The 8,946-nt window shown below is 49.2% G+C and overlaps 1 protein-coding gene and 1 long non-coding RNA gene across 3 annotated transcripts in view; one reads left to right on the top strand and one right to left on the bottom strand.

Annotated features, from left to right (window-relative positions):
* Positions 1-2,483: 2,483 nt before the first annotated feature.
* On the bottom strand, positions 2,484-4,650 carry LOC108539758 (uncharacterized). The gene is made up of 3 exons (XR_001888473.1): positions 4,558-4,650; positions 4,232-4,299; positions 2,484-3,291 (listed from the first exon to the last, which is right to left on the bottom strand). It is a non-coding gene; the product is annotated as an uncharacterized LOC108539758 (long non-coding RNA).
* LIPG (lipase G, endothelial type) overlaps positions 4,596-8,946 on the top strand; it is a 28,565-nt gene continuing 24,214 nt past the window's right edge. Inside the window, exon 1 of one of the 2 annotated variants that reach the window (XM_017888649.1) lies at positions 4,596-5,564. Coding sequence is in view for 1 of the 2 variants with exons in the window: in XM_017888648.1 (XP_017744137.1) it covers positions 6,401-6,497 (97 nt within the window). In the remaining variant the exon portion in view is untranslated. Of the gene's footprint in view, positions 5,565-6,134; positions 6,498-8,946 lie in introns of those variants that run through there. The other variant, XM_017888648.1, reaches the window with a different exon arrangement.

The raw sequence follows: 8,946 nt of genomic DNA, 5'->3' as shown, positions 1-8,946 counted from the left end.
TCAGTGTTCCCACTTTTATTCCATGTAACACGTAACAACGTCCTAGGGTCACACACTGGGAAATGCTGCTCTAGTTGACTACACTTAGAGGAAGTCTTGCTGCTAATATAAACTTAAGCAAGAGCTAGTTACGGTGGCTCACGCTTGTAGTCTCAGATACTGGGGAGGCTGAGACAGGAGGATGGCTTGAGGCCAGGAGTTCAAGAGCAACCTGGACAACATAGTGAGACTCTGTCTCTATAAAAAACAAAACAAAAAAATTAGCTGGGTGCGGCAGCATGCACCTATGGTTCCAGCTACTTGGGAAGCTGAGGCGGGAGGAATGCCTGAGCTCAGAAGTTCAAGGCTGCAGTGTGCTATGATCAAGCCACTGTACTCCAGTCTGGGAGATAGAACAAGATGCTGTCTCAAAAACAAACAAACAAACAAAAAACCCTTAAGCAGTTGGAGGTTTCAGGCCTCTCAACTTATTGAGGGGATAGCAAGGCTATATGCTATCCAGACCTAAGACCAGGTAAGCATAGAGATGCTGCCTGGTGGAAACTTTGCCCTTTCTAAACTTTGTAGGCAGCAAATAACACAAGAGGATCCAAGTGCTAGCCAAGAGCCAAAAAGTAAGGGCTTTTCATCCTTTAAGGTCTTCCCAAGTCTTACCTTCATCTAATGGTCTGTCTTATCAATTTGCTTCACTTAATACTTTTTCTCTTCTCTGCACTTGGAATTCAGAGTGTGAGTAAACTGTGCATTCATTTATATTTGTCATTTCTTTTTAAGTTTTCTACAGCACCTAGCACAATGGCAGGAATGTGTTAGGTGTTTAGTGAGTATTTGAAGGGGTCATGTTTGTGTTCTTTTTTTCAGGCAATGGTATGTCTTTATTTCAGGTCCTCCACTAAGTCTGGTCCTCTCAGTCCTTCATCATCTCTTCTGTCTTCGAATGGGGAGAGGCCATGGGAAAAGCACTGATCTTGGAATTAGAGGCTGGGTGCCATGGCTTACACCTGTAATCCCAGCGCTTTGGGAGGACCAGTCAGGAGGATCGCTTGCCCGGGAGTTTGAGAACAGCCTGGGCAACACAGCGAGACCCTGTCTCTACAAAAATCATAAAAGAAAATAAGGTCAGGTGCGGTGGCTCACACCTGTCATTCCAACTCTTTGAGAGGCCGAGGCAGGTAGATCACTTGAGGTCAGGAGTTCGACACCAGTCTGGCCAACACGGTGAAACCCCGTCTCTACTAAAACTACAAAAATTAGCTTGGTGTGGTAGTGTGTGCCTGTAATCCCAGCTACTTGGGAGGCTGAGGCAGGAGAATCGCTTGGACCCTGGAGGTGGAGGTTGCAGTGAGCTGAGATCTCGCCACTGCACTCTAGCCTGGGGGACAGAGCAAGACTTCCTCTCAAAAAAAAAAAAAAAAAGAAAAAAGAAAATAAATAGCTGGGCATGGTGGCAGGCACTTGTAGTCTAGCTGCTTGGGAGGCTAAGGTGGAAAGGTCACTTGAGCTCAGGAATTTGAGGCTGCAGTGAGCCATAATTTTGTCATTGCACTCCAGTCTGAGTGACAGAGTGAGATGCTGTCTCAAAAAAAGAAAGAAAGAAAAAAAAAGGAATTAGTAACCCAAGTTTGTGTTCCATCTCTGCCTTTTTACCAACTGTGTGACCTTGAGCAAGTCAGTTAATCTGGCTGGGTCTTGGGATCATGATCTGTAAAGTGAGACGGTTGTACTAAATGATCTCCAAGGTTTATTTTGGTTTTAATACTATAGATCTGTGCTGTCCAGTATGGTAGCAACCAGCTACATGTGGCTACTGAGCCCTTGAATATGGCTAGTCAGAACTGACACATGCTATAAGTGTAAAATACACACTGGATTTCAAAACAAAAATGTAAAATATCTCAATAATTTTTTTTTATATTGGCAACATGTTGAAATGACAATATTTTGGATATGTTGGGTTAAGTAAAATATATTAATTTCTTTTTAAAAATGTTTTTACTTATTTATTTGGGTAGAGATGAGGTCTCCTTATGTTGCCCTAGCTGGTCTCAAATGCCTAGCCTCAAGCCATCCTCCCACTTTGACCTCCCAAAGTGCCAGGATTACAGGCGCACCCAGCCACTTAATTTTAATTTCATGTGTTTCTTTTTACCTTTATAATAGGGTTACTAGGAAACATAAAATTATATATGTGCTGCTAGGGACTGAATTGGGACCCCCTCAAATTCCGATGTTGAAGCTCTCACTCCCTATGATGTATTTGAAGATGGGCCCTGGGGGAGATCATTAGGTCTAGATGAGGTTATGAGATGAGGCACCATGATGGGATTAGAGTTGTTATTGGAAGAGACATCAGCATTCTCTCTTTCTCTCTCTGCCACATGAGGACACAGTGAGAAGGCAGCCATCTATAAGCCAGAAAGAGGGCTCTCACCAGAAACTGACTATGCCGATATCCTGATCTTAGACTTCCAGTCTCCAGAATTATGAGAAAATAAATTTCTGTTGTTTAAAACCACTAAATCTATGGTATTCTGTTCTGGCAGCCCAAACTGACCAAGACATGCGGTTTGTGTTATATATTTCTGTTGGATAGCATTGGTCCAGGTATCTGGGAACTCCTACATACCAGCCCGCTTTCTGGCACTTGTAACTTTCTGCATTGTGTCTGTGAGAGCATAGGCATGGTCTCCAGGCCAGTGTTTCCTCCCTAGCAGCTGCTCAATAAGCTTCTGGCAATTAAGTCATTTTCTTACTTGTAAGAATATAAACAGTCTCTGGATAATGTATGTAAAAGAGGACCTCATTAAGAGTATATTGGGTAACAATTGGAATCTCTGCAGGGCAGAAGAACCAGGCTTGGAGGATATACTCAGGCAGGCAGCAATGTCCCAAATCCCACTGCAGACTAGTCTGGGGGTGACTCCACTGCTGCACCAGAGAACCAGAGTTGGCTGCCCATTGGCAGAGTGAGTATGTGCTTCCAGCCTCATTAGCTTCCAGTTCAGAGTTCGGCTAAGTTTGAATCAGGGACTAGTTGCCAGGGAGGTTGGGAAGGTGAGCAATTGCTTTTGAGCTTTTTTTAGTGGGAAGTGGGGTGTTATCATAAGCAGAAGATTTATTCCTTTAACACAGGAAGGGTCTTTAGATGCTGGGCTGCCAAATAAGGACTGGAACCCTTTCTTTGTGTTGCCTGAGACCTTGAAATTTTGTCTGCAACACAGCCGACGTTCCACCAAGACTCCTCAGCTGGAACTCCTCCAGGCGAGAGGCTCTTCAGATCTCCTTGTTCTTCTGGGAAGTATGAAGCAGAACAGTTGATGTCACACATTCTAATGCTACAATTATAATTTCATGATGTTCTTTCAAAGTTCTTGCATGATATTTTAGTGTAGAGACACAGGAGGGCACTCTAACCAACTAGCAATAAAACATAAATGGTTTCACAGCCTTGGCCGTTAAAAAATGGATGTTGATTTGTTGAACCTGCAAAACACAGTTGTTGTTTTTTTCTTTCTTTCAATTTATTTATTTATTTGAGATGGAGTTTCACTCTTGTTGCCCAGGCTGGAGTGCAATGGCGTGATCTCGGCTCACCACAACCTCCGCCTCCCAGGTTCGCACGATTCTCCTGCCTCAGCCTCCCGAGTAGCTGGGATTATAGGGATGCGCCACCACGCCCTGCTAAGTTTTTTGTATTTTTAGTAGAGACGGGGTTTCTCCATGTTGGTCAGGCTAGTCTCGAACTTCTGACCTCAGGTGATCCACCCACCTCGGCCTCCCAAAGTGTTGGGATTACAGGTGTGAGCCACCGCGCCCGGCCAGGTTTTTCTTTTTTTTCTAGGCAGGATAACTAACTTTGCAGGACTACCTTCCAACAATACCCTGCAAAATACCCTAGCTTCCGTGGGGGTATCTCACCTATGACAAAGGCTCTCAAGACACACCCTCCACATTATCCAGTTAATGTTCTAGGGACCGTGACTGTGAGCAACTCAGAACAGGGAAGGAGTTTTTTCTTCTGTTGTCCAGGCTGGAGTGTAGTGGTGTGATCATGGTACATTGCAGCCCTGAACTCCTGGGCTCAAGGACTCCTTCCACCTCAGCCTTCGAAGTATTAATAGCTTGCACCACAGGAGTACCATTTTGCCTGGCTAATTAAAAAATTTTTTTTGGTAGAGATGGGTGTCTATGTTGCCAGGGTTAGGGAAGAAGATTTTTGACTATAGCTTACCTGCTGCCTCAGCCACTAGACCGTGTTGCCAAGGGCTCACATTTAAAGGTCAGTTGGCCAAGTTGAACCTAGAGCAGAGAAGAGAGACCCGGTTGTCTTGAGACTTTCTTCAAATCTGCAGCCTGTCCCCATGACTCAGTTTTCCCGTCTGTAAAATGGAGATAACATTAGACCTATGTCTGTATAGTTTGCTCATGAAGAGAGAGAGTGGGAACAACATATCTGGGAGTGACATTTACCATCGCATACAGACCATTGAATTCCATACTCAAAAACTAAAGCCAGCCTGCGTCTTGTTAATGAATGATAGCACATTATTCATTCACCTTGTCCTCATGCTGGAACCTGGCGGTTTGAGAGGCAAGAAGGTTGTTAGAGCTCTGTCTGCTGGAGCTGCCTTTTAATCTTGTTGTAGGTGTCTTGAAAGTTCAGGTGGCAGGATAGCTGGCTTTGACTTGATTCGTGCTTGCAGGGAGTATCTGGTGAGTCACTTGTGCTTAGAAGCTGCAGGGACAAAGCTGGCGGGACAAAGCGTGCTCTGCTGGCAGCTGGGGTAACAAAAGTAACCAGGCGAGGTAGGAACAGGATCTGCTGGCACCGGCTCGGTTTCCTCACACAGGTCTCTCCAGCTGGAGCCCCGACAATAGGGAGGAAGGGGTGCGGGGCTGCTGCGGGCGTTTTCCCTCCGCAGGCAGGGGCAGGACCTGCTCCGGGTGACTGCAGTTACTCGCGGTCAAGGGTATCGCCTTGAAGAGCCGGCTCCTCCTGGCTGGAGCGAGGCTGGATGGCGGGGTGCAGCCTCTCAGCCTCTCGCACCCGCCCTGCGTCCGCAGTGGCTGTTGGCGCAGCCGCCCGGCCGGTGTTCCGGGCTCAGTCCCCGCTCCCCAGCGCCAGACGCAGACTCTGGGCCAAGTTCTCCTTCCGCTCGCTGCTTTCTGCGCCAGGACCCTGATCAATAAAGGGAAGGAGAGCCGGGAGGAAATGATGGAGAACAGAGAGAAAGGAGGTGCTTGATTTCGCTCACCAAGCAGTTAGTGCTCACCGGCAGACACCGGGAGCTGGTCACGCGTCTTAGACACCAAATCTCGGCTGGCTGGTCCCTTTGAGGAGGTCGCCTGGGGTTCCCGCAGCCCTCCACCCCACCGTAGGAGAGTGCCTGCCACGAGCTCCGCGCCGCGCGAAGTGCTTTGCTACGTGAACTCTTGGTTTCCCAACATCCCTGAGCCGCGGATACGTTATCACCCACGTATTGCGGACGAGAGAACCGCCTCGGAGAAGCTGGCTGGCTCGCCTGGAGTTTTGCAGCTAGTGGCGGAGCCAGGATTCCGAGCAGGTACTGTGCGATCCTCCAGCGCCGACCACAGCTCACAGCCCCTTAGCTCCGCCGGGTTATTGTGCGATCGCGCCTTCTGCACCTGTTGCGGCCCTCGCTAGGCGGGAGGGGAGGGAGAAGAGGAGGACCAAGGGGATGAGCAGGTGGCTCTCCTTTGACGGACTCCCGGGGCGGAGCGCGGGTAGACCACTCCCAGAGTGTGGCTTTGCGCCTTGGAGAGGGTGCTCTCCTTCTCCAGGGATGGCGTCCCCAGCGGACGCAGGGTTTCGGGGAAATGTCCGCCTCCGCCACTTGGGGTGGCAGGGGCGAGAGGAGGATCTGGAGGTCCGGGAGAGGGCAGTGGGAGAAAGCTGGGGCTGCTGGAGTCGCATCTGCCCGCTGAGCGGGCCGGGGAGGAAGCGGGGCCGAGCGTGCGGCGTCCACGCGCTGAGTGTGCAGCGCTTTCATTCAAACTTTCTCCAGTCTCGGTTCCGGCGTCAGCAAGGTGTGACCAATCAGAATCTAGAGACGGGAATAAATTATGCAAATCACCATCTGGCGATGGGTCAGATGACTCCCATACTTTAAAAAACTACCTCTATAGGAGCGTGACAGCAGCGAGCCCTTGCTTCCCGGCGGCTCAGGACGAGGGCAGATCTGGTTCTGGTGCAGGCGGTTCACATTCGCTCCCTGCCACCGCTCCGTGCCGCCAAGTTTTCATTTTCCACCTTCTCCGCGTCCACCCCCCAGCCCCTGGCCAAGAGAAGGATCTTACCGTCCTGGATTGCTGGAAACACCGATAGGTGGTTTTTGTTTTTAAAACTCCTGTTTCTGGGGAGGGGGTGTGGCGGGGCAGGATGAGCAACTCCGTTCCTCTGCTCTGTTTCTGGAGCCTTTGCTGTTGCTTTGCTGCTGGGAGCCCCACACCTTTTGGTCCAGAGGGACTGCTGGAAGGTAACGTGCATTTATTTTTACCCCCCCCCCCCCAGCCACTTCTCTGTGCTGGGTCCCCTCTGTCTTGCTGATTCTTCAATCCCTCCTTGTTCCTATGAAATTCTTCCTTTCCCACTGCGCTGCCCATTTTCTCCTCCAATCCACCTTGGAGTCCACTTGTCTCTCTGCGTGTCTGATGGGAGTATCCCCGGCAAGTCATGCAAAAGGCAAAGGCTGGCAGGCTGCACTGGCTTTTGCCAGCCCTCTCACCCCCACCTCCTTCCCTCAGACGGTGCTGGTGCTGTCCAGCCAGCCGACCGGCCTGGCAGCAGCTCTGAAACCTTGTCCTCATGCTGGAACCTGGCGGTTTGAGAGGCAAGAAGGTTGTTAGAGCTCTGTCTGCTGGAGCTGCCTTTTAATCTTGTTGTAGGTGTCTTGAAAGGTCAGGTGGCAGGATAGCTGGCTTTGACTTGATTTGTGCTTGCAGGGAGTATCTGGTGAGTCACTTGTGCTTAGAAGCTGCAGGGCCTATTCCCCCAGGTTGCCAGCCTTTTCCTCTTCAACACTCTTGTGCTCCCCCGACTCTTCCTCTTCCCACTTTTCCTCAGTTTCCTCCTCCTGGCATTTAGCTTTTCTTCCTCTTGGGTTCTCTATGGCAGCCTTTTCCAGTGGCAGCTTGCCCTGGGGGAGCCAGAGTCAGTCAGCTCTGGGGGATTCAGAGTCAGAGTCAGAGTCAGAGTCAGAGTGAGAACTAAGTCAGCTGATTAAGCAGTGGAGGGCTGGGGAGCCCCTAAACTGAACCCCATCATCTCATTTTCTAGCCTGCTGAGGTTGTGCCAAATGGTCTGTGTCCACTTTTGTATGTGTGGGAGGGTTACTGTGAATGAATGGAAAGCCTTGCTTTACTCAACGTGTTTCCAACTCTGGTGCTAACTAGAAGCATTGTCTGGGGGCAGGTCTCATCTCTGGCTCCTCACCTGTAAAATGCTAAAGTTCCTTTTAACTTCTGTGTTCTGGGCCTCTGAGTATGTGTGAGTCATTTCCTTCATTCCAAAAAGTATTTACTGCATACCTACTTAGTGTCAGACACTATTCTGGGAGCAGGGGAGAGAGCAGTGGACAAAATAGATGGCAATCTCTGCCCTCGTGACACTTACATTTCAGTGGTGGGAAGACAGACAGTGCACTGATTAAAATACCAGTGGTGCTCAGTATTATGGAGAAAATCAAGCAGAGGAGGAAGGTGGGGATGCTGGTGGGGAAGGGGCACGATTTTATGATGTGGTCAGGGAAGGCCTTTCTGGAGAAGCTGACCATTGAGCAAAGAGCTAAAGGGGGTGAGAGAAGGAGCCATGAGGACATCTGGGTGAGGAACAATCAGAAAGTCCCAGAGGCTGAAGTGACCCAGGCCAAAAGTAGTAGGAATGCAGCTAGAGAACTTTGGGGTCAGAGCGGTCAGACGCTAAGAGGGAGAGTCTTTGTCCATATGCGGGTTTATCCGCAGATCTGTCTCAGGAAACCAGGAGCCTCCTTTTCTCCTAGATTTCCCCATCTGGCCTCTGCGTGAGTGGCTGTCTGGGTAGAAGGTGGGGAGTTGCTGAACTCACTATGTCTGTGGTTCAAATTTCTGCTGGATGGGGCTTTTGTTCATTACTTTCATGACAGTTAACCTGATTTCCGCTCATGTGCATGTAGCAGCATTTTCTGGAACCTTATCCCTCTTATATCTGCTGCATTCTTCCCCCTCTCCCTCTCCTTTCCCTCCACCCTCTCCACCGCTGTATCTCTTTCCTTTTGGTATCTTTTTCCTTTTGCTTCTTAACTCTGAGATAAATTAACTCCAAGATGACCATTTGGCATCTTTCTCTGCTGGGTGATAGGAGAGTTTGATACTCTAACTTCCCAGCCAGTTATCCAGCGATGCTCCCAGGATGGCTGAAAGAGCACTGGGTGGGGTCCGTTTATGACTTTCTGAAACAGTGTCATTACGACAGCACCTACCCAGTGTTAAGCCACAGGGGCCATCAGTGACATGAGCTGCACTTTGGGAGCGGGGCCGTCTCCTAGGTGGCACTGTGCATGAGCAGTAAAGCTGGAAGGGGGGATTTTTGTTGTTTTTAGGAGTTTCTCCATGGCTTTAGTCATTTACTTAACAAACCAGATGAATGCCTGGCACATGCCACCATTAGAAAGGGCACTGAGGATGCCTGAGGTTCCCTAGATGGGAACACTAGGGGAAGCCTATTTTCCAGCAGGTCAACAGCCTCTTGCCTCCAATTCCAAAATCCACAATCTCTCAAAATTGGAAAATGCATTTGGTAACTTGTTTGGCAGCAAGACCTGGCCTTACCTGATCTGAACTTATTTGGCAGCAAAAAGCCTGAGCTAACAGGAGGCTACTGGTTATCTTTATGTGTGCCCTCAAATGTGAGTGGTTATATATTTCTTTTTTTTTTTTTTTTTTTTTTTT

Source organism: Rhinopithecus bieti, unplaced genomic scaffold, assembly GCF_001698545.2.
Source record: "Rhinopithecus bieti isolate Rb0 unplaced genomic scaffold, ASM169854v2 scaffold_18295, whole genome shotgun sequence".
Taxonomy (NCBI): Eukaryota; Metazoa; Chordata; class Mammalia; order Primates; family Cercopithecidae; genus Rhinopithecus; species Rhinopithecus bieti.
This window is presented reverse-complemented; position numbering and strand designations above follow the sequence as displayed.